General features: G+C 37.8%; 1 protein-coding gene across 2 annotated transcripts in view; it reads left to right on the top strand.

The window, feature by feature from the left end:
• Positions 1-5,051: 5,051 nt before the first annotated feature.
• Positions 5,052-26,712, top strand: part of Chst9 (carbohydrate sulfotransferase 9) — a 229,525-nt gene continuing 207,864 nt past the window's right edge. For both annotated transcript variants that reach the window (XM_042675358.1, XM_042675357.1), the window contains exon 1: positions 5,052-5,248. In XM_042675358.1, coding sequence (XP_042531292.1) covers positions 5,128-5,248 — 121 coding nt within the window. In that variant the 5' untranslated portion in view covers positions 5,052-5,127. The remainder of the gene's footprint in view (positions 5,249-26,712) is intronic.

The following is a 26,712-nucleotide window of genomic DNA, read 5'->3' as shown; positions in this document are numbered from 1 at the left end:
GACAGGGCAGAGGTTTGGAGATGCCGAAGGCTGCAAGCTTGTAAGGGAAGGTAGTGCATGAACAGAGTGCATCACTGATGATCTCTGTTTGCTTTGGTGAGGAAGAGATTTTAAGTGCATCTGCTGTGAGAGATGGAGGAGATGCTCACCGCTCAAGTTCACCTGAATGACCATAGATAAGCAACCCCTGAAGCAATATCAAACTGCGTGAATCATTGATCCATATCAATCTCTTTTTTTTATTTTTATTTTTATTTTTTGTGAACATACTGTACAGAGGGGTTACAATTACATGGGCAAGATAATGAGTACATTTCTTATCAAGCATTGCAGCCTCCTTTGTTTACCCTTCACATCCCTTCCCAGCCTCCCCCCGCAACCCCCCCCCACAGTCCCCCCACTCCCCCCCCCCCCCCCCCCCGCACCAAAGTTGTGAAGTTCATTTTTGACATGACAACTTGTACTTCTCATAGTTGCATCGGGTCCACCTGTATCCTTAAATGACTTGTTTTTCCTCATCTCCTCCACAAATTATACCGACATCAAATATAGTGAAAGCAGGGATTATACTGTGGGGGAGGGACATACAAAGCTACAAAGAAATAATCTTATAAATGAGTTAGAAACAAATGCATGAAAGAAAAAAAACATTTAAATACATATCTAAGGGTTCATTTTCTTAACATCACATTATCTGACCTTTCCTGCTTGACTCATACATATACTAGATATTGCAAATAAGGGAAACCATGGGACCTATGTTTCTTTGGGCTTGGCTTACTTCACTTAATATAATTTTTTCCAAGCCTTTCACAACAGATGCTGGAGGGGATGTGGACAAAAGGGAACCTTACTTCATTGTTGGTGGGAGTGTAAACTTGTTCAACCACTTTGAAAAGCAGTATGGAGGTTCCTGAAAAGACTTCACATAGACCTCCCCTATGACCCAGCAATCCCACTTTTGGGCATTTACCCAAATGTTTACAAACAAGACCACACTAAAGCTACCAGCACAACTATGTTTATTGCAGCATTATTTACTATAGCTAAGATATGGAACCAACCCAGATACCCCTCAGTAGATGAATGGATCAAGAAAACGTGGTATATATACACAATGGAATTCTATGCCTCCATCAGAAAAAAATGACATTTCCCCATTTGTTAGGAAATGGAAAGGCTCCAAATCAATCTCTTAAATCCTACTTCTCTATAAAAAATATAAACTTCTGTCAAACTACGCAACTTGAATTTCCTTCCATGCAAATGGCCTCTCACTAGTCATTTATGGCTGTATTTAAGTCCCAAAATATATTGGTTGGTAGCCATGGTTATTTTGAAGTGTTAGGACAGAGACAATGGAATGAAGTAATCATCTTTATATTTCTCTTTTTCATTTTGAGAGATAAATCCTCTAGGCAAATAAAAATAGGTGTTTATTTTTTTAATGACAAATCACAGACCCTAGCTTTCTGTATTTTAATAGTCCCTATTTCTCCATCTGGAGGTTAGAACTATTGATTTACAAATTAAATTCTTAAAATTCTTTCAGTACCTGTGTACTGTTATGAGAGATCCAAGTTCTAGTCAAGATAACAAACTGTTAGGTACTTTATTTGGCTTAAAGTATTGTGTCCATAGTGAGCAGAGGTTGTACAAAGTGCAGGAAGCCTGTGGCACGTTGTATAATGGGGATGTTGTATAAGACTTGTACATAAAACAGCATTATTCCAAGTAATTTCAATCTCCAGTAGTCTGCACTTTTGTCTGCAGGCTTGGAGATGGATATATGGTGTCCAAAGAGGTGTGTTTTCCCATCACAACTGACTTTCAGGTTTGCTTCAAGCAATGTGGTCACTCCTACCACCTCACCTTTGTTTAATGGAGAGCCTTTTCCTAAAGCCAACGTTGGGTTAATGGACTGAGTTGGGAGAAAAACCAACATAGCTCTGCTTTTTGTGCCAGATTGCCTTTCTGCCTTGTGGCTTTAATCACTCAATCCTACTCACATCTGCCATAATAACAATTATGGCTTTTCCACTGCCTTCACGCCCAGGAGGATAGAGCAACATCTTCGGAAGAAAGGCAGGGCAAATTCATAATCTGTTTCCAGCATTGTAGGTAATAATTTTCCTGTACAACTCCCCAAGGGATACTTCTTTTCCCCCACCATCCTCACAGGTTCTGCTCCATTCTGATTGATGAGGATTCTCCTACCCGTTCTCTTCTAAGTTTTAATTATACAGACAGATTGCAAAAGTCTCTTCTTGTAAACGACTATTCTGTTTTTAGTGGTAGATTTTATTTAATTGATGTCCTCCTATCTAAATCTTCTTACATGCCCAGGAATTATGTCTTTTCTTTGTTTAATTGCCCACATGAAAAGAAGAGAAAGCTGGCTCCTTTTGAAGCTTCCCTCCCGGAAGGATTCCTTCTTGGAATACCTCAAATTGCACATCTCCTTGGGGAATTGTTCTCGGTTGCAGATGTCTGGAAAGTCCAGAATATTTAAGTTTTATTCAGTAGCACCCATCAAATAAACAGTGTGGTAATACTCTTGATTTTTCTACTTCTTTAAAGACTTTTCCTTCCTACTTAAATCAAAATACTTGAAATCCTCAACAGCTCAGGTGAAAATATTTGGAGTTTTCCCTTCCTCTTGGAAAATTTGTATTTGTGATAGGATTTTTTTCTAGTTCTTTACAGACTCCCTTGAGTATTGATTTGATTTGTTTCATATTCTAATTATTTATATATGCCCTGCTAATCCTTATGTTGTACATTGTCTTTGTCAAGGATAGCCAAATAAACCAAGCAAAGTAACGCAAAACTGCACTCCCAGGTAAAAGCAAAAATATCTCAAGTTCAAAGTTATCTTGGACAAATATCTTTTTTATTTCTTGTTTTTGTTTCTAACAAATTTATAATGTACCATGTGATTTTTTTTGTTTCTTTCTTTGTTCATCCCCCATGGTATAACCCTTGTTTTCTCTGTATTTGAGGTCGGTGTCCTGCATCTTGTATATACACTTCTCTAATTTGGGGAGGGGAAGGGAAAAAACAAAATGCTTAAATAAGGATCCAGGTTGATCCATTGTAACAACGAGATGTACACTATGTTGAAAATGAACTTTACAACTTCGGCGAGGGTAGTTGTGAGGGTTGGAGGGAAGGAATTGTAGGGGGAAAACAATGGAGGAGGCAACAATGCTCAATAGGAAATGTACTCATTACCTTGCTCATGTTACTGTAACCCTTCTGTACACTATTTTTGCAATAAAAAACTTACAAAAAAAGTTATCTTAGGCTGCATAGACAAGTCCTTTTTTTAAGGTAGCTAAATATTATCAATCTCCCACAGTGATTTTAGCTTTTAAGTGGCACCCTACCAAAACCTCTTAACCAACCTACATCAATATTATCCTTGAAGATTTTGAGACATATTGGGAACTAAAGAGATAATATTTAGGTACAGCAATGTGTGTGATGTCTTACATTGAAGAAACATTTATTCAGCTCTCCCCCAGATATGGTCTATAGCTAAGGAAGAGATCCAAAGTCTCTGGCCAACAATTAGACACAAATTCATGACCTTGATCACACACTCTGGGCTGCTGACCAGGTGAGCTCCCCAGGTAGGTTACTACAGCACACTGGGAGCCAAGATTCAGATTCAAGATTTCAGGGAAGGTTCATGAACACATTGGCAGTATGTGCAGGCTCTTCTGTGTGTTTTCCTAAGGGGATGGTTTACATTTCCATTACCATCTTTAAAAAGGGAATAACTTGGAAAAGTAAATGATTAATGTTGCGTTTAGTAAAGTAGTTCTGAAGAAAGTCTTTTTCCCCCCAGAGGAACATTTCTGTAATCTAACAGATTTAAGTGTTCTATGCTATTGTGGGAGGGGACAATTTAAGACTGCCTGTGGCCCATGCCTGTAATCCTAGCCACTCAGAAGCCTAAGATCTGTTCAAAGCCAGTCCAGAGAGAAATGTCTGTGAGACCCTATCTCCAATAAACTACTCAGAAAACCCCAGAAGTGGTGCAGTGGCTCAAGTGGTAGGGTGCTAACCTTGAGCACAAAGAGGCTCAGAAACAGAGCCCAGGCCCTGAATTCAAGCCCAGGACCAGGAAGGGGGAAAAGAACTAAATATTTAACATTTATTCCTTCGATGTGTTTTAATTTAACTAGTGAAGTTTCATAATTTTATTCCTTTTACATCACATGAAAATATCAAATTATCGTTTTTGAACTTTAGGTAACCAATTCACTGTCCAGCTGCAGATAATGATTCAATCAACTTGAGATCAAACCTATTTGGAAGTAAAGTATAATTTTTACTGTCTATTCACAGATTCAACCAGCCAATCAGGGCCACAAATATTTGGAAAACAAATAAATTGCATCTCTTCTGAGCATGGAGACTTTCCCCCTCATTAGTTATTCCTTACACAACTAGAGCTAACAACTGTCTACCTAACATTGACATTGAAGTAGGTATTCCAAGCCACCAGGAGAGGCTATGACATATACCAGAGGCTGGCCATGGACCAAGTGCAAATCCTATGCCATTTTATACAGGAGACTTGAGCATCTGCAGAGTGTTGTATGCACTTGGGTCTTGGAAGCAACCATGCTTCTATATTAAGGAACAACTATGATTTTTGTGGTATGAAGGATTTCCCTCTATTCCATAAGCACGGTTTCCAAAACCTTCTTGAGCAATCCAATCTGTTAGCATTTTCCTCCCCTCGCAGTCATGTTAAGGTAGCCAAACCTTAGCTGTATTCTTTACTAGAAAAAGGCTAAACTCTTCCTAATGCTACTTGAGGGCTTATTTATTAACTGTAGGACAATACATTCTGTAGGTAAGATAAAAGCATGCGGTCCCAACCTGCCATGGGGAGGCACACATTTCAGTCTCTCCCACCTTCAGAGCAGTAGAGTGTATTTAAGGCTGGGTTGTGTATATGCTCCAAACTTTTACCATATTTTGGGTGTAAATGTCATCAGATGTGTTCACTGTGGATTCTTTTAAACTCTAGGTTACTTCGTGGAATAAACTCTTACAGAACAAGACAGAAAAAGTAAGTCATGTGGCCTTCAGATTTAGACATGCGGAGAAATGCAGCCATCTGACATGGTCATGAACCCCAAACAAGTCTTCCTCTCTGTGCTGCTATTTGGAGTGGCAGGCCTCCTCCTCTTCATGTACCTGCAAGTCTGGATTGAAGAGCAGCATACAGGTAACACATGGGCTTTCTTTTTCTCTTTGAGCAAAAGTAAAATAATGATGGGTGGCACTTTAAAATTAGCTAAGCTGGATGTGCACAGGTGTGTGGAATACCAAACCTGTTTTATTATCAATGACAAAATTAAGCTATAAAATATAATTCCCAATTCCTACAAATAAAAAATATGTACATATTTTTAAAAACCTTGGTGTTTTATTACATCATGAGGAGCAAAAGGGCTCCTCTAGCCCAGCCAGGTGTCTTTTAGAAAATTTGTCTACAAAAGTACAGCATTGAGTTTATCTCTAATTTTCCAACCAAACATCAAGCATAAGATTTAAAGAAACAGCTCTTAAATCTTTTCATTCTTTCTTAGTGTTGTGTTGATACTCTAAGCTGACATGGAAAGTCTTTAATACATTTATATAATGCAGGAAGTGACAAACATTTCTGATACAATACCAGATGGCAAATAGTTTAAACTTTGTAGATTACATTTCTATCATAACTACTGCATCCTACCAGTATATCACAAAAGAAGCTGTAGACAAAAAGTGAACAATGGCGTAGGTTGTATTTTAATAAAACTGGGCTGAATTTGTCTACCGAAAATAGTTCAATGATGTTTTAGCCATAGAGGTCCTTCTCTTCTTTAGTTAACTCCTAAGTATTTTACTTTTTGTGGGACTACATATGGCCATATAAGATGATGTTAAATGAAATGAACCCCTAGACAGGGACAAAAGAGGTTTTTTAATGTCTTGCTATTGTTTTTAACATACTTATGATGCACTATGTGATTCTCTTGTTTCTTTTGTATGTTCTTCCTCCACAGTATAACCCCTGTTTTTATTGTATCTAATTCCAGTGCCATGCATCTTGCATATACATTTTTATACCTTGGGAAGGGGAAGGGAAATAACAAAATGCTGAAATAATATAGGATGACCCATTGTAACAACGAGACGTACAAGACCCTATGTTGAAAACGAACTTGGTGAGGGGGGAGAAGTTGGGGAGGTAGGGAGGGAAGGGATGATAGGGAAAAACAAAGGAGGAGGTAACAATACTTGATAGGGAATGTACTCATTACCCATCTCATGCAACTGTAACCCCCTCTGTACTGTATTTTTACAATAAATATATATATGAAAGAAAAAAAAAGAAATAGTTCATTGATCACTACTATGCTCATCTTGTACTTTCTTTACTCAATTTACAATTGTTGTAATTGGGAGCATTCATTTGCCTTTAAAATTGATTACAGATATAATAAAAAATAATGTTGTTTAAGGAAATAGCAGAGTACATCTCAGAAATGGATTCATTCAGATGTTATGAAGTTTGTTTTCCTTTGGTATAGATAGACTATGGCTTATGAACAGTAAGGAAAATAAGGTAAAAGCTGAATTATTTAATTATCTCCAATGGTGGCCTATTTAATTTAGATAAAAGATCTTAAGACTCTATGTTAAGCAATGATTCAATGAATCAGTTACAAACACAAGTTTAAAAGTGCTTCCAGACAGGTGCTGATGGCTCATGCCAGAAATCCTAGCTACTCAGAGGGTTGAGATCTCTAAAGATATCAGTCTGAAGCTAGCCAGGGCAAGAAAGTCCATGAACCTCTTATCTCCAGTTAGCCACCAGAAAACTGGAAGTAGAGCTGTAGTGCAAAGTGGTAGAGCCTTGAGCAAAACTGCCCAGTAACAACACCCAGACCCTGAGTTCAAGCCTCACAACTGAAAAAAAAAAGTGCTTCCATTTTAAATCCCTTTCTTGATTTCCCTTCACAGATAGTTCAAATTTTTTAATTTGTACAGTAATCTTGGTGAAGCATAGCTACCTAAAATTATTTTTATAGAGAATCTGTAGCATTTAGTGGAAATGTATTATTTTCATGTGTGTGTGTCATTCCTGGGGTTTGAACTTGGTGCCAAGATGCTGTCCCCGAGATTTTTTGCTCAAGATTAGCACTCTACCATTTGAGTCACATCTCCACTTCCAGCTTTTTTCAGGTAACTTGGAGATAAGAGTCTTATGGACTCTTCTGCTTGAGATGGCATTGAACTGATATCCTAAGATCTCAGCTTCCTAACTAGCTAGGACTACAAAAATGACCACTGATGCCTAGCATGTCATTTCTTTGTAAATCAGAAAATAATTGAATAAACTGAATACATTATTTTGATATTAAGTTCGGTAGGGAAAAATCTGTCTTTTGGGTACTCTTAGAACTTTCACACCAACAAGTTTTTAAGATGAACAGAATTGGATGCTTGAAACTTCTTATAAGAATTCATGAATTTGGAAGTGAAGTTTGGATAAGTAGTATAATATCATCCTTGAGAGGAAAAAGCCAAATGAGAGTGTGAGACCCTGAATTCAAGCCCCATTCTTGGAACACACACACACACACATACATACACACACACACACACACACACACACACACACACTTCAGGAGTTTAAGATTGGAATACTTCTAAACCTCATATACATTTCACATGAGAACTTAGGTTCCAATCAAACCTTTTATTTGAGGCCTTAAAGATATGACTACTTCTAAAACCCCTTTGGTTTTTCTGCACTTTTTCCATTAAAATAAATTATAATTCCAAAGTAAATCCCAAATATGCATGTCATGTCAGTAGAAGATTATAAAGATATATTCTTTTAAAAATGAAAAATGAAAAATGTATGAAGGAGAAAAATGAGCTATATAGCACCTCTCATTCTCAATATGTAATAATTAAAGAATCTATTTCTTTGTTCCTCATGCATAAAATCAGCATTTTACTTTAAAACCCTGCTTTTAGTTGGTAAGAGTGCAGGCTTTCCATCCTGAAGGACCATGAAGAGCTCATTGCCCTACTTGTTAGCCCTGCCATACACAGCAGTGTGGAGCCCTTCTGAGGCTCAGGTTTTCATCTATAGAATGAGAATAAGGACGTTCCCCACACAGGGCTGCAGGGAAGATTAAGGGAAGCAGTGCTTGCAAAGCACTCAGTGTGGTGCCTGGCAATCACAAAGACCAAAACCTATTATTACTAGCCTAGAAATGAGACAGCACACTTATTCTGAGTGGTCATGATAAAACTCAGCCACAATCCAACACGACTGAACTGTGCCCAGTACTGTGTCCCAACTGTTTTAGGACAAAGAAACAGGCTTCATTCCAGCTTGTGTTAGAGGAGTTGGAGGAATTTAACTGGCACAGAGCCAACCTGACTCCCAATGTTGACACCAGAAGGACAATGATAGGATTAGGGGTCATTGTGGAGCAGCATCTCACCACCTCCAAGGTCAGGTAAACTGCTTTGCAAGTCTTGAGAACTTGACAATGTGAAGTGCCCAGCATTGTTTTGAATGTACAGATATAGTCATGAGCTACATTCAACTCTCTTTCTAAAAATACTGTCGTTCCAGGGGGCAGTGAGGGGAAAAAAGGGACCCTGAGCCAACGTACATACTGTATTGTGTCTGAAAGGAGACAGACCCTTCATTATGGGGCAAAATAATGAGTTAGGGCCAAGAGGAAATGTGCAATGTGTTTTCGGTGATGGAGTGTTTGACCAGATGAAAGCACCAGAAAGAGTGGAGTGGTGTGGGATGGGTGAGGGGATGCAGAGGTCAGACCAGGAGGGGCAATTGGGGTAGATGGAACAGCTCTCCTTCAGCCCAGCTTCTGTTTAAATTTGCAGTTTGTACTCTTTCTCTGAGGAGAATTTTACTGCCAAATAGAACAAGTAGAAATATGCAAGGTGCCGAGCACCGGGGGCTCACACCTGTAATCCTAATTACTCAGGAGGCTGAGATCTGAGGATCATGGTTCAAAGTTAGCCCAGGCATGCAATCCTATTTGTTCAACCTTTCTTTGATTTGTTGTGTTTCTGGGTCTCTATTAAAAAAAATTTCGGCCTGTGCCAAGGAGCCCTAGAGTTTCTCCTGTTTCTTCCTGTAATGTTTTCAGGGTGTCTGCTTTGACTTCAAGGTCTTTGATCCATTTGGAGTTGATTCTGGTGCAGGGTGATATATAAGGATCTAGCTTTAGTTTTCTACAGGTGAATAACCAATTTTTCCAGCACCATTTACTGAAGAGGCTGTCTTTCTTCCATTCTGTTTTTTATAGCTTCCTTATCAGAGATTAGGTGGCTCTAGGTCTGTGGGTTCATTTCTGGGTCTTCAGTTCTATTCCATTGGTCCTGAGGTCTGTTCTCGTGCCAGTACCAAGCTGTTTTCATTACTATGGCTTTATAGTAGAGTTTGAAATTTGATATTGATATTCCTGCAGCACTGTTCTTTCTGTTAAGGATCGTTTTTGCTATTCGGGGTCTTTTATTGTTCCATATGAACCTTTGGGTTGCTTCTTCTATTTCATTGAAGAATGAGGTTGAGATATTGATAGGTGTCACATTGAATTTGTAGATAACCTTTGGCAATACTGCTGTTTTCACAATGTTAATCCTCCCAATCCAGGAACATGGGAGGTATTTCCACTTCCTTAGTTCTGCTTTAATTTCCTTTTTCAAGTTTTTAAAATTTTCATCATAGAGGTCCTTCACTTCTTAAGTTACGTCCTAGATATTTTATGTTTTGTGGGGCTATTATTAAAGGAGTTGCTTTCCTGATTTCAGCCATGTTATTCTCGTTATTGGAATACAGAAAAGCAATTGATTTTTGAGGGTTAATTTTATACCCTGCTACATTGCCAAAGTTTTAGATCAGCTCAAGTAACTTGGGAGTGGAGTCCATGGAGTTCTTTAAATATAAGATCATGTCATCTGCAAAGAGGGAAAGTTTTACTTCATCTCTCCCTATTTGGATCCCCTTTATGTTTGCATCTTGTCTTATTGCTTTAGCTAGGCATTCTAATAGTAAATCATGTAACTCTTATCTATACATAAGAAGACAAAAGCTGAGATGTCCCCCTGACTATCTGAGTCTCAGATTTTAAAGAATTTGAACATCCTCTAGAACAGTGCCTGCTATGGTTTGAATATCCATACCAAGAGTCATGTTAAACTTTTATCCCCATTATTAGGCAAGAAGAGGTTAGAACTTAAATTTAATCTATCCTATTTGGAGATGAGGTCTTTGGAGATAGGTTATTAAGGATAAATAAAGCCATAAAATGGGGCCTTAATCAAATGAAATTGTGCCTTTATAAGAAGAACAGAGATCTGAACTAGGGCTCATGGTCCTTTTGCCATGAGTTGTCCTGCACTGTTTTTACTGTTTTGGGACTCCTAGAGACCCTGCTCCTCCATCAAGAAGGACCTCGCCACATAGAGCTGCCTTGTAAGGAATTCAGGAACTAGACAAACCTTAATCTCTACATTATTAAGTCAGTGGTGTTCACTTATGTCAACAAAAACAAACTCATCACTTATACATATACATATATATTTATATAATATATCTTTATATAATATATTTACATGTATTTATTTATTTATGTTTATTTTTTATTTTTACCATACCAAGCCCTTTGCTCTGTCCTGCATCCTAGTTTCAGAAGTTTCCCCTCTTTTACCTGTTAGGAAAGAGGGCACATTTCCCTTCCTTTGTCCATTCCACAGGTTTATTAGCCTCACCAACCTACCTCATCACCCCAGGTTGCATAACATAGAACCTCATATGTGATCAGTGTTCACTAGTATTCTGTGACTGCATAAAAAATATTTATTTTGATCTTCTAACATCCCAGCCAAGTGTTTGCAAATATTCCATTTGAATACTTTTAGGGACAAAGAATTGAACATTCACACCGCATCCACTTGCCACTAGCGTTCTAATGCAGTCCCTGTATTAATGAACAGACTTTACATCCTTTTTGCCCCGTAGTTGTACTCCTGATACTACATGAGGGATATTTTTTCTCATCCTTTATATAACTATCATATAACTGATTTTGTTTTCATAGCAAGTGAAACTCAGGATTGATTTATGTATTGTGGATGTATAAACGTATTGATAGATGTATCAAATGATGGATAAATGTATCAATGGATGGATGTATTTGAATTTTGCACTTGCCAGGTAATATACTAATTAATAGAGCCACAACCCCTGTTCCTTTTTGTTTTTTTTTTTGTTTGTTTTTAACAAAGAAGCAACTTTATTGAGATGGTTCCTACACTGACAGGTCAAGGCCGCAGCACAGACTCGGGAGCTGGTACTGCAGCCCCTGGCGGCCCATGTACTTTGGTTTTTTAAAGGCAAAATTTATGAGGTTGAACCCTGTCATGTACAGTTGACCAATGGGATTGTAACACACACAAAGGATTGTACAATCATACCAGACCACACGCCAGTGGCCAATGAGGTTACAGTGTGTCTGTAATGGCTGTTTAAACCAGCCTATCACTTTGGTTTAAAATGGCATGGAATTTAACAGGTAAGGTGGGCTTTTACCTTTTGGTGGGCAAAAGGTGGAGTTTACCTTAAGCATGTGGTGTTGCCAGTTTGAGCCAGATTACAACTTCTCTGTTATGGGTCAGTCTTTAACTGAATAATCAAGGGTGGGTTAAGTTGTTAAGGGGAGGAGGACCAGATGCATTTGTTTTTCATTCTGGGAACTAGGCCTGTGGAGTCTAAAACCCCTAAAACAAAGACAAATCTCAAAATGGAATCATACCAGCTTGGGCTCCATCTCAGGGTCCACTTCAATCCCTCCTTTGACTTGTTCTTGAGTCGAATCATTAACTCAGTTCCTCCATAGGGAGAATTGTATTGGTTTATTCTTAAAATAGGGTGTTGCACTTATGCTCTGTCTGTACTGGACCCTCATCCCCCTATTTATGCCTCCCATGTAGTTGGGATGATAGTTTTACATGCCACTATGTCCAGCTTTTTAATGCTTCAGCTAAAGTCCTCAATTTTCTTTTTGCCTAGATTGCCTTCAAACTATAATCCTCTCAATCTCCACTTTCTAAGTTGTTAAGATTATAGGTGTAAGCCACCATGGATGATCTTAGTAAAACTTCAGAGTTTTTTTGGGCATTTGATGAAAAAAATAATCTAAGTCACTCTCATCCAAACCATAGTGCCCCTTCTATGTTCCTTTTGTAACATGATGCGCACTAGTCTTATATAGAATTGTGTAGGTAATATGAATGTGTAATAAAGTTCCCTGTCAAGCAGTAAGGCATTATGCATATGTATTTTTTAAACCACTGAGCATTAAAACCTAATACAAATCCAGTTGTCCACATGGTTTTTTCTGAGCTTTTTCAGAATCCGATTTAGTCTCAACTATTTTTAACTGAAATAATTCCCTAGAGATATCTTATATTACAAAAGTCTTTCTGAACTACCACTGAACATTTTTATTCAAGGTTAATAATTTCAATCCATTTATTAGTATTGTTTATATGTAGATTTAACTTAAGAAACTTTAACTTTTCTGTGTCTAAGCAATTTTTTTGATTTTCTACTAGCTTTTTTCTGATTTGTACCAAGCGAGTATTAATATCTGAATTCATTTCAGCACTTGATATTAGAACCTAAGGTCAGTAGCTGGATACCAGTGGCTTACTTCTGTAAACCTAGCTACTCAGGAGGCTGAGACCTGAAGAATGAGGTTCAAAGCCATCTCAGGGATGAAAGTTTGACATTTCTAATTAGTGAGGAAAATGCCCATCTGGTGTTGTGCTTAAGTGGCTTAAGAATGCCAGATATGAACGAAATAAGCTCAACAAGCACAATGCTCTGAGTTCAAGCCCTGGTATCAATACACACACACACAAAGGACAAAGAAAGGAAGGAAAGAGGAAGGAAGGGAGGAAGGAAGGAAGGAAGGAAGGAAGGAAGGAAGGAAGGAAGGAAGGAAGGAAGGAAGGAAGGAAGGAAGGAAGGAAGGAGGGAGGGAGGGAGGGAGGGAAGGACAGGGAGGGAGGGAGGGAGAGATGGAGAGGGAGGAAGGAGAAAGAAACTAAACTAGGTTTATTATTTTGCTATGAGTTATTGTCAGTAGCCTATGAAACAAAAAAAAATCATGCGCTATAACCTTGGTGCTCAGTGGCAGAGATATGCTAAAACTGAGGCCCTTGTCAATTTAATCCTCACTATGATTGTAAATGGAAGCAAGTAACTTAGGGAACAAATGATTCAATCAGAGCTACAGTAATCTAGTCCTACCTTTAAAAACTCACTGCTGAGTTCAGTAGGACTCTGATCCCAAGAACAGTGTTCTTTATGGACGGTTATGCGTACCTTCTGCATGTCAGAGTTCTACTCAAATCCCAAATGCTGTTTTCAATAGCAAGGTAACCAAAACACAGATGGCTGCTTTTCTTTCCTCTTTTCTTTTTATATTCTGTTCAAACGACAACAAACACCATTTGTTTATTTTCACCCTCCAAGATTTAGAAGTATGAAAGCAAAGGCAGTAACTACAGCTTCTGATTTGCAGCAAAGCAAATCTACCTATGGTTTTCTCTCTGATAGCTGAGTCTGGTTTTCACACACAAACTGGCCTCTGTGCTTCTTGTGTTTTCTAGGTCAACTTCACCTTGCTTTTACTTTCAAACTCTTTCTCATTCTACAATGAAGCATATTTTTGGCAATCTGGTTTGGCTTCTGGCCTGGGTTGGTGCAGTTCTTTTTATTTCTGGGCTTCTTTGAGGAGAAAATACATCTTTTCTTCCCAAATCAGGCTGTACATCTTGACTGTGATGCTGCCGTTTTGAAATTCTGTTTTCTTCCAGGTCTCTTGTTCACCCGAACTAGAACAAAGCCACCTTTAACACGGACAGAGAGCATGTGTTTTTGCCTATCATTCTCAGGGGAATCGTTTTTCTTTCAAAAGTCACCTAACTGAAATGCTTCCTCTGATTTTTCTGAGCATGGCAAGGGAGCAGCAACCAAATGAGAAGATATTCCTGCTGCTTCCTCTGGTCAAACCAATGCCCCCTCTTCCTTGAACTCACATGATTGCTCAAGCCAGGACCTTGTGTTCACTCTTCATCGTAGGCATCTATCTAAGTCTCCTGAATGGTAGAATGCTGGTCCTATGAAGTAGTAATATCTTTCAAGGTGCTTACAATCTCATGAAACTAACATTCTGCAGCCAAGCCCTGTCACTAAATGGACCTTTTGTCAAACCAAGTAACAAAATAGATTTCTCAAGTATCAGTTGAGTTTATTTGAGGATAGCAATATAGTAAGAACAAGTATTTCAGAGCAGAGTGTGTGTATTTTCAGTAAGGTTGAAATAAAGGGAAGCTTTTATTAGAAAAATGAGAAGAATTCACAGGAGCTACTTGGATACAGAGTTCATTGGTCTCAGATACAGGAGACAAGCATTGATGTCAGCTCATTGGCGGAGCTGTTGTTGCTGGACAAGTCTTCTGTCCAGAGCATCTTATCTGAATTGCTGCCATCCTAAAGAATGAGAAAGATAAAGTTTTACAGAAATACATGCTTCAACAAGCTGTACAAAGCTTGGAATACAGGGTGACCATGAAGGAATTTCTTGTGGTTTTTTTAAGAAAGACTTTAAGACAGCTCTTATCTCAGACAGGCAGCCACGAGCCTTTGTCTTCTGTTATTTCCTGGCCTTAATTTTGTCTGGATTTGGTAAGACATTTCATTTTGGTCTTAGCAACACTATACTTTTAAGCAGATTATATATATATATGTATATACACACACATATATATACATCTATATATAATTATATATGTTAAGGCCATAAATTCATTTGTTCTCCAAGACTGGATTATCAAAAAACCACCAGATGAGGAAAGGTCAAGACTTAAATGAGGAATAATGTACGATTATCTTTTTTTTTTCTTTTAGGTGTCACTTATGAACTCAAGATCTTGCACTTGCCAGCTAGGTACTCTACCACTTGAATCATACTACACCCCTTTTTGCTTTGTTTATTGTCAAATAGAGTCCCCGTTTTATGTTCAGGGTCTGCTTAGACTGAAATCTTCAATTTATACTTTCTGTGTAGCAGAAATGTTAGGTATATGCCACCATGCCCAGCTTGTATCAATTGAGATGAGGTCGCATGACTTTTTATCTCGTAACCTGGGACTGCAATTTTCCCAATCTCTACTTCCTGAGAAGCAAAGACAACAAACATGTGCCATAAGCAGCTCAGTGATCTTTTAAGGCCTTTTAAGTTATTACATTTCATGTACCTGTCATATTGGGTCTGAAACAGGCAGGAACAAATGGAGGACTCAGAAGTTTTCCATTTGGGGAGTAGTATATATATAATGAAAAGTACTGACCCCTGCTCACTAGCTTCTCACCTGCTTTGTACCCATGAACAAGTCATTAAATCTCTCCAGATTCTGGTCACTTCATTCCGCGTTACCAGACCTTCTTTCTTGCAAACTTTAACTGTCATCCCAAATCTGATGCTTATCACTCCATTCTGTGTATATATCTATAATTTTAAAGCACACAGATCTTCTATTTTTGTACCTGTATGCATATGAGTTAAGCATAGACAGAGGTATTAATCTGGACACACTGATTTCCATGCAGAGTCTATAAGCATGCTATCAATGTAGGCACAGGAACTGTTCTCACATTGCTTCTTTACTGGTATGCTAACAGAGTAGGTAACAGTTCATTGAAAATTGATTAAAATAATTACCCAGGTCACTGGTGTGGACTTTGAGTATGAGTGTAAAGACTCCACTAAGTTATTCATGGCAATGGACAAAGTGAAAGTATTGATTTGGTATAAAATGCCATCAAGTCTAAACTCTAATTTTCCTATGAAAAATACTTTCAGATGGCAAAGCATCACCAGCATCTCTTTTCCAGAGAAGAAACTGACTTAAATTTGCCAGTGAGCAAAAAACTTCCACATGATTCCAGAGAACTATGTTTCTATAGAATGTTATTCTCCTTCTCCTCCTGGATAGCTCTTATTTGTTCCTTCCTGCCTTATCCCTTTCAGGTCCAAAGGGCTCAAGACAGTGAGTTATTCATTCATTTCCCACAGTGGCTTGCACAGAACCAGGATAATCCCCGATTAAGAAACAAGGAGCAAGGATACATTTTCTATTCTCCAGTTGGAAATCGGTCTACATGTTGAAGAACATACTGCTGGAGTAGCCTCAGGCTTCAAAAGAAACATCAGTAGTCTAAAACTAGTGTCTTTGGGAACCACTCCTCTGTGGCTTTCTTTCCAAAGTTGCCTTTCAAAGAATCAATCAGGCCATGAAGATGCTGATGGGAAGTTACATTGCATCTAGTTCCTCACAGATCAAAGTGGAAAGCTTGAACACAAAATATGAGCCATATTCAATTCAAAGGTGAACCTTAATTTTCATAATTTTCTCTCTATAATTTTCCCCACAAGACCCAGGACACTAAAAGTTTTATTGTGTTTTTTATGTGAATATTATGCAGACTCAATAATCACTTATTTCTACTCCACTATTTTTTAATCACCATAACCAACTCAGAGGCTCTTACTTCCTCAGCTTGTTTGCACAGCTGGTACTTTATTACTTGAGCCATACCTCCAGCTTAGCCTTATGCTAGTTAATTGAAAACAGAGTCATGTGGCCTTTCTTGCCCTAGATGGATTTGAGCTATGATGCTCAGATCTCATCCTCCTTAGTAGCTAGGATTAAGACATGAGACACCAGCACCTGGCTCTACTACTATTACTACTACTTAACAGTTTACCTGCATCTTGTATTGAGCAAGGAGGCTTTCATGCCTGTCTTTTTCCCTATTGGCCCTATGAGGATTAGGTTCACAGTACATATGACATATGGGATTCCACAAAAGACAGAGGAGAGATTCCAGCAAAAGTAGGTGATGACTTCATAAGGCATCAGATCTTTGGAACAGTCACTACCTTTGAGGTCTCTGCGGTTTTTGCAAATCTAGACATTTTGTTTTGTTAGTTCCCAAGAATTAAACAACATTGAGTCACTAATAATATTAAATAGTCATAGGATTAATGTCCAATTCAGAAATAATTATATATTTTTTTATTGTAAAAATACTGTACAGAGGGGTTACAGTTATACGAGTAAGGTAATGAGTACATTTCCTATCGAGCATTGAGTAACTTAATTTTAAAATGTCTCATTCATGGAACAACATATTCTAATAGTTAAAAATAGATATATACATAGATTCAGTCTTCACTTTCCTAAGGTGTTGGGGGAATTTTTTTTTCTTCCTTGGTGTTGCTTAATGAATTTGGAAGCTGCTTGTAGAGTATTTTGCTAAGACACAAAGAAGACACACATAAGATAAGTGTTGTACTAAACTCTGCATCAGGCAGGCTATTCTCTTTTGTATGTGAGAGACTGTGATAAGAATATCTGAAAAGGCAGAGGACTGCTAGGATAAACTGATGCATTCTTAATTTTGCCTGGCAATGCTACGTTCTCTATGATTCTCTTCTCTCCTATGTTCCAGAAAGACAGTTACTGAAGTAGTAACCTCAATGCTTCAAACTCATCTTGTGTTTCTAGGCAGATGGCTTCTCTTCTTACTTAACTGAAAAAAGATGGCCAGCAAAGAAGAAAACAACTAGAGCTTCCTGCTATTGAGAGAATGTACCTACTTCCCATTATATCCATTACTCGGTTGAACTATCTCCTCTTCCTCCTCTTCCTCCCTGGATCTCCGGGGCTTCAACTTCCTCTACGACCCCACCTGTCCTCTGTTTATTCTCTTCTCTTCTCTGTCTCTATTTCTTTGCTACTTCCTTGTATCTGTATCTAGACACTGGGAAATCTCCCTTATCAAAGGGGAAAAAAAAGCACGGTCAAGTAGCTAATGATTTCAACTACATTCTATATTCCTTTGCTCCTTATTAACTTTAATTCTTTTTTTAATTTTTATTATATTTATTTATTTAATTGTGAGAGTACTGTACAGAGGAGTTACAATTGCATGGGCAAGATAACGAGTACATTTCTTATCAAGCGTTGTTGCCTTTTTTGTAAATCCCTCATATCTACTTTATTAGATATAAGGCATCCTTACATGCCTTGCAGTAATTGGCTTCTGTAGCCCCTGGCAACCTCATCTTAATCCAGTAAGTCCCTCTGAGTCCACCTCTTTGGAATCTACAGTATTAGATACCAGTGACCTCATAGATGCCACCATCCTGTCTGCCCACCATAACACACTCTTCTAGCTTTGACCTCTTCTCTGGATGCATTCTGAGTGGCCGCTTCATGCACTTCTTTCCTTTGATCAGGTTTAGACATCAGAATTCTTTCAGAGTTCCATCCTCAGCCCTCTTTTTTTGGTCTCAGACTGTATGATGTACCTCTTAGAATCTGTCTTACTCATTAGCCTCAGTGAGTAAGATACCCATCTACCTCCTGGGTATCTGAAGTCATAGAACCCTCACACTCAATAAGAACAAAGCTAAGCTCTTATATTTTTCCAAAGGCTCTTCATCCTCTAGAATATCTTATTCCACTACAAAGACTGTGCTGCCTAGGGGATATCTCCATTTTCCTCTTCCCTTTCCTGTATTCTGAGTAAATATTAGTCAGTCATGACTTTTCAGCCACTCCCTGACGTGTGCACACCTTCCTACCTCTTTGCCACCATCTTAGTACACATCATGTGATCTAGGTACCTTCTAATGTATTGTCTTCTAAAACCCTGCCCCCATCCCACCATCCTTAATGAGTCCCATAACTGGCAAACATAGAAGCCTCATCATTCTGCTTGGCACTCTTGTGGACCATCTACAATGGCACTCAGGACAGATCTGAGAGGTTTTGTGAAAAGCTGTTTAAGAAGCATGTGGGATTAGAGTTAATATTCTAAACATCAACAGCTGTCCTCTCCGGAAGCTTCCCATTTTGGGGGCTCATCTCCAGGAAAGAAGAAAATATATCCTGTGCAAATGACATTTTCTTCCGTTCAAATGACATTTAATTATTATGTGGGTGAGTGCTGGCTGCGTCGTTAGTGAAGAATCTTGAAAGGAAATTTTTTCTCATTAGTTTTTTTAAAAAAGTTAAGAAGGTTGGCTCAAAATTATTCAGAGAGGAGGCAATACAGAAAGAAATGAACTTTCCCAACACTTGTCTGTGCCTTGATCCCAATACTCGTGGAAAATGCATAAATGGATTCCTAATCAAAGATATCCTAATAATAAATGTAGAATTTAGAAAGCTGATCAACTACCCCATGGGTAGTAGCAATTGTTAGTTGTTTGCAAGTGAAAGAAAATAAGTATAGTTGTGTAATTATTATATGGACACTATATTATGAATTGTTAATTTGCATGTTAGGCTTGTGCATTTTACATTTCTTTTAATATAAAATACATTTAAAACTACAAATGATCTTCACATATAACAGTCTCCCTTGGTTTCTATATGATCTCTTGAATAAAAATTTGCTAAGAAAAATGTACTTAGCATTACTGAGAAAAAAAGTCTGAATCTGAAAACTGTTCAAATATATAAAGCCAAAAAGTACCCAGTAACAGAGAATACCAGAGTAGCAGTCACCTTTCATTCACTCAATAAACCAATATACCTTTACTATGCCTTCTTTTAAGTTTGCTCAGGGGACAAACAAATCCATAAAGCAGTCAGACTGCTTATTATCACTCTGCCAGGAGTACACTGTAAACAATGAAATAGTCTCAGAATTTTGTACTCAGAATTTTATGATTGACATGAAAGGCCAGTGCTTACAATTTCAGATCCATCCCCAAAACAATCAATGATCAACCGAAATCTGAATACACTCACAGAAACACAAGAGACAATTACATAGGGATTCCTAGGTTGGTTCAAATATAAAGGTAGAATGCCTAGTAACACCCCCTCCCAAAAAAAAAGCTTAGGGAAAAGATATATCTATAAACTGAATCCTATATCCATAAAGCAATATGTATTGGTTGTAGAAGAAATCTGAGGAATTCTAAACAATCCAGGATTAATGCAAATATACATACACTTAAACAGGAAATTAATTTCGATGGGAAAATTTCATCATGGGTTTTAAATCTTCTGAAAGATTCTTCATTCAGCTAGATTATTTTGTCATGGTTGGTATACCTTTGAAAAAAGTCTAAGCAAATTCCTATTTTACTGTAGAAATGTCCACTGAAATTTAAATTCCTTTTAAAATTCACAGCAACAGGTAGGCAGCTTTTCTCAACTGTATCTCTTACATTTAAATTTTATGCTCTCTATTTACAATTGTCAAGAGTCAGATTATCCTTGATTTCTGCCAAGATGCCAAGTTCACTTGGCTGATGTTGGATTCCAGAAGGCAAAGAAGCTTCTTCCCTGAAGCAATTTCTGATTAAGGAGAAAATGAGATCTCAGGTGTATATTTAGCATCCAGAAGTCTTAAATATTCATCTATTCAGTTGTGACTTTAGGGACACTTTGGGTGGTTCCACTTCTTGTGTGTGTAGGACGGATAGCACTAGTATGTAAATCATTATATGAACTTCAAACAATTGTGCTGTGTTTCATAGTCAGATCCTATAATTTCATAAGGAAAAATATATACATATATATGTGCATTTGTATTCATTGAATAATTATAAGAGTCACAGATGGCCAAGGATGACAGAGAAGATAAGGAATTCCAGATAAAGGAGCTGTGTGGAGGTAGCAAAGGACGGCTTCATCCTCCCAACACTGTATGGGGTGTCCGTATCCAAGGCTTCAGAGGTGGTGGCAGTTTGTCAAAAGTAGTGTTGTCTCCAGATTCTCACTGTCCTCGGATCCAAGCAGACCACGTTCTTGATACCAATGTATTAGAAAGGTCTTTCCTATAGCCCCAGTATTGCTGGCTGCTTTGGAGTGAGCTGCTCCTCAGCCATTCTGAAAGCTAATAAAGGTATCCTTGGGGAATAAGTAACATTTCTATTCCTTATTAGACTTCTTCGAATTTCTTCCTTCTTTTGGGTCTCCTGCTCCCATAGAATTTACATGAAATTCTATCCTTATGGAATTAGGTACTATTTTTTGTACAAATGTAAATTTCCATTTAAAATGCCTGTGTTGTTGGGGGCAGGTAGCTTATGCCTATTCATGATGTTGAGATCTCAAGATTGTCAGCCCAAGGCAAGAAAGTCCTTGAGACTCTTAATCTCCAATTAGTCTCTGTCTCTCTGTCTCTCTCTCTCTGTCTCTCTCTCTCTGTCTCTGTCTCTCTCTCTCTCTCTCTCTCTCTCTCTCTCTCTCTCACACACACACACACACACACACACACACACACACAGAAGTAGAGTTATGATCTAAGTGGTGGAACTCTAACTTTGGGAATAAAAGCTCAGGGGTATCACCCAGGCTGAGTTGAAGCCCTAGTATTGTTACAAAATAAAGATCTGCATACTTCCAAAAGACTACGGTACTACTGAACAGTGTACATTGCTTGTGAGATGGTATACTAGAGAAAAAGAAATAATAAAATATGAGGGTAACACTTAGACCTGACTCTGAATTAGCATCTCTGACAGAGCGGGGGGGGGGGCCAATATGAGGGAAAAGGAGATGATCCCCTTCCTGCCCCTCTTAAGAGTTAAGGCTAAACCTAGTATGTGCATGAAATACACAACTCAAGGAAGTTGCCAACTGGTTGGAGATTACATAGCTTTCATCATAGGAGAGAAGATGGAAGAAGATGTAGAGACAAATTTAGAGAAGGTAAAGGAGAAGGGGTAGAACTTACTTGGAAAAAAGTATGAAGAATGAAATTAATCTCTCAGGGCTGCCCTAGAAGCTCAGATGAGAAGCTGGCTTGGGTATGGTTGGGACTCTCATCTTCTTTGGTGATTGTGCTTTCCTAATTTTCTAATGAGACAGTCTTAGGAAAAAAGCTTAATACAATGCTATTTCTTGTGAAAGGCTTTATTTTCAGTCACATTAGGAAATCTCTAAGACAGAGGTCTGCCTACACTAGAGAGAGAAGCAAAACTCAGGGCTGAGGTTGTTACTTCAGCTCTATCAATCCAAGGACTATCCAGCAGGATAGTCCAGCAGGATTTGGAGGTCAGGTGATCACTGAAGTTTTGGCAGAGGTCCATCTCAAAGGAGTTGTTTCCTAAGCTCATGCTGTGGTCATTTCCAGATCCAGAATGCATGCTTAGACTGACACATACCACTGGCAAAATATCTAATGTGGGGATTCTGTAAATATGTCACAGCTAAGAGCATTTCCTGGTCAGTTTGCTACTCTTCATTGGTGAATATTTCAGAGAGGGAAATAAATTGTTGGCTAGACTCAAAAGAATGCCAGCTAGGTGGCTGTGTTACCTTAGTCCAATTTTTCCCTGCACACCTAGATGAATCTCATGGTCAAAATCATGAAAGAGTTATGATACAAGTGGTTCAACTTTCTTTCTAAAAAATGATGCTCTTCTTATTTAATCACAACTCTACTTTCTATTTTTCTTTGAGCAGTCAAACTGGACATGAATTGAGTGCAGAACGATTTCTTTGTACTATACCGATATAAAGATAGCCTTCACATTTTGGCACATTTTAAACAATAGATGGTACAAGAAAGGCTAATAGTTTTCCTATGTTTTTCCCTTGTGCCTTTAGTATTCTTTACTCCCTTTGCTCTTTTTCAGGTCCCCCTCTCTACTTTGTAGTTCTTACTAATTTGACATGAAAAAATACTGTGCATTAATAAGTCTCATAAAAAATTACATCAAGGACAGCTGATCTATATTTCAAATGCAGAATAATTACTTCAGTTCTAACCTAAACTAGCATAACATAATTATTTTCATTTCCTTCCACTTTTTCTTGGATGGGTTCTATTCCTACAAGGGTGATTTTTTATTAACTGTTAATGTCACTTGTAACCCTATTCCAGTTTGTATTCAGTATTGCTCTAAACAGAGTTCTGTTCACAATAGAATTCAATATTGTGAAGCTTTACTATAAGGCGAAAGCTTTACTGAAGTTATAAGACCAGTATTTTTTATTAAGACTGTTCACTTAATGGAAGGAACAGGCTCACACAAATCTAAGATCATAATAAGGGAACAGCAAATTTTCTGAGCAGCTCAGGGAATAAATCAACTTTAAGCTGTTTCAGATAAATCTCTCTAATTCATTCACTTTAAATATGGGAGTGCACTGGTTCTTTCATAATCATAATACAAGGAGAGCTACAGCAAGTTCCAACCTGCTTTCATCCCCATCTATACTACTTCTCTTATTCTCTGGGTTATTAAACCATAGAAATCACAGCCTTTCTCCTTGGTCTTCAAACTAAGAGTGTCCTGGAAAAAAGTTAATATTGTGATGAAAATGCACAGATGTATGTTACAGAACACTGTTTTTTAAGTAACAGCAACCTACCTCAAAATAAGCCACATAGATGATAGATAGATAGATAGATAGATAGATAGATAGATAGATAGATAGATAGATAGATAGATAGTATATGGTACCTAGATTTGATGAGAGACTTCTTCAGCATAACATTTGGAAAGTCCACAGTGTTTTCAGAAATGACTCTCTCCATCTCTGCCTTGTTCTCTTGGCTTTGCTTTCTTCTGCATACTGTCATTTTCAGCAGGTTCCCTCATTTGACGGTGAAAATACCCCTTAGAAATCCAGACTTTTATCATTTGTTCTATTAGCAGTTGTAAAGAAGAAGACCGTCTCCTGGTATTATCAATGACTAAAAAGGGACTCTTGCTTATATTTCTGGGTCTTCTACATATAAAATAGTTACCATACTCATGAAGTATTCTGATTGCCACCCTAATTTACAGACCTTCCTTTGTCCTAAGGAAATTAAAAGCCAGAAGTGTGAGCATACCAACCTAGGGGATAGAAGACATGACCAAAGAAGGCAAAAGAGCGCATGGAGGCAAGGTGTAAAACTACAATTATCCATGATACCACAGCCCTGCAGTAGAGGACAGCTCAGAAAGTGACCCACAAATCAAAACTAATTGACTCATTAGAGGTCCACCTATCTTTGGGACAGTCCTGAGTTTCTAAAGTCCTTAGAACTACCATTTTCTTCCACTGGTGTGTTTCCTGTGCAAATATGTTATATGAAATCAGGGTTGAGTACCTTTTAAAAAATGATAGTGATAACAAACTCTATAAGACAAATGGGTAGTGGGCAAGAATGCAATCCTGAAGTTCAATGCACATTCTACAAAATTAAGAAAGTTAAGGATTGAGATGGATGGGGTAGAATGATGCAAGGGGCATCATTGATCAAGATGCATTATAGTCATAAACTATTTGGTTAAATGGCAAATCATTTGTACAACTACTTAAATATAAAATTTAAAATGTACCATTATGATTCTGATTTACTTCTGAAGAAAATGTGCCTCAGGGAATTAACTTGTCTATGGCTGTATAGCTAAGAATAGAGCAAGAATCTTGGTGATTTTTTTAAAAAAATTGTAAATGCCCAAATAGTTTTTTAATGTGAATTGTTTGAATTTCTGAGTGTTCTACTCAGTAATTCTGGACTTGATTAGGTGATCCTGAGTTTTATAAGATAGATAAAGTTATCCAAATGAGCATTCTAGCTCAAGAACCACTAATCCAGAACAAGAAAATAATGCAATGGCATGAGGCAAGATGGCTCCAGTTATGGGACAAGCAATAGTAAAAGACATGACACAAGTAATTTGTTTGAGATCACTTGTAGAAATAAATACTTGTCAATAAATTCTGGTAACATTTTATTAGACAAAGAACATTCTAGAAAGACTTTATGTAGTAAGATACTCTATTTTTCTTCCAGTCACTTACTAAAACTTTATGTAGTTAAAAATGTGACTAACCAACTAAAAGATACCCAACATCTTCTATCATTAATAACAAAAAAAATTTCATAGTGTGAAACACAAACTTTTAAATGAAACGTGTCATTCTAAACAACATTTTGTTTTTTCTGCTTGGAGTAGATTTTCCCTCCTCTTATTCATACTTAAGTTCTTAAGTCTCTTATGATGCCTTCCTGATCTTGTAGGTTAAATGGATATACTCACTTATAATACACTTTACCTTTCTTTCATAGCAATACAATTTGTAATTTTTAATTTACTTGTGAGACAATAGCTTTATACTGAATTAAATTAGCAATTGCTACGAATTGGATCTAAAATATCGTTCAAAGGCCCAGTAGTCAAAGGTTTGGAACAAACTTATAGTACTAGAAGAGGCTGAAACATTTAAGAGATGCAGTTTAGTTTGAGAACCTTAGGACGTGGGGCTGTGTCTTTGAAGGAATATTGGCCCTTCCCTCTCTCCTTCGTATCTTTCTTGCTACCAGAAGGTGAGCAACTCCTCTGCCATCCTCTTCCATTAGGATGATGTGCTGCCCGGCCACAGGCCCAAAATCAGCAGCAGCAAGTGACCCTGGTTAAATACTTTTATGCATCAACATAATCCTTTCCTTGTGAGTTGATTATGTCAAGTATTTTGCCCCAGCATTAAAATATAAAAGACTAAAGTGACTACCTTTGAGTATGTGCTTCTCTATTCATGGTATGTTGTGCACAGGGAGCAGGCAAATATGGTTTGTTAAGCTGATCATATGAAACCTCTGTGCCCAAAAGAGATGTTAAGTATAGCTTGATTGTGCTGTGTTGAATGAAAATACAGATTCCTTTAAGAAAACATTAGAAATTGTTGAGAAACTTTGAGACATTGAAGATTGGCGAGATTGTTTTGGGAAAGAGAGCGGAAGGATGAAGGAGAGAGGCCTGTCCACAAAATTTAGTCAGAACCAGGTACATTGCATAGATGGGAAATGTCAAAATAACAATTGCACTGACAACTGACCAATGCCAGGACATGAATAAAACAATAAGTGTACAAAGAAAATAAAGCAAAATTATCATATAAAAAGTTGGAAAAGGATTGGTAAGAAAGACATTAAGTGCTTACAGAGATATTTCTCCAAATGGAATTTAACCTACTCTTGAAGAGATAGAAGTGGAAAAAGCCTTGGAGAAACTTAGAAAAATTCTTATAGAGTAAGCAGCAACAAAGTGATAAGGAGGCAATTATCACCTGCAGCCTGAGTGTAGATATAAACACACAGAGCAGTAAGCTGTGAAAATAACTAGAGGCCCATTGGAAAGGGGTGAGTAACCAGGCCATTAGCAAGTGAAACAAGAGCTAATTATGATGAAGCTGAGATAAAGTTCTTGGATATGTTTGGTTGTTTCTTTCACACAAAAAAATCCTATTCCTGAAAAAAAAGTAATATTGAGCATATTCCAAACTGACATCTTTGTACCCCGTCTACACAGGTATGGGATCTATTAAGGTATGGCTAGATCCTCTACAATTCTAATGAATAGTACATCTTTCTCTATGATCTGGGTGAATGATGGACCAGAAAACAAAGGCCTTTTGTATTTGGATCCAGTGATATTAATTCTGTGAGGTTCTGATGTACCTTATTAATTAATGTGAGAAGTAGAAGGTAGTGTTAACTTTAACCATATAAAAATACTGGTAAAAGGAGAGATGACAAGGGGCTGGAGG

This window comes from Dipodomys spectabilis, unplaced genomic scaffold (genome assembly GCF_019054845.1).
Source record: "Dipodomys spectabilis isolate Male_0828 unplaced genomic scaffold, ASM1905484v1 ptg000024l, whole genome shotgun sequence".
Lineage (NCBI taxonomy): Eukaryota > Metazoa > Chordata > Mammalia > Rodentia > Heteromyidae > Dipodomys > Dipodomys spectabilis.
Note: the sequence above shows the minus strand (reverse complement) of the source record. Positions and strands in the feature narration are given on the sequence as shown.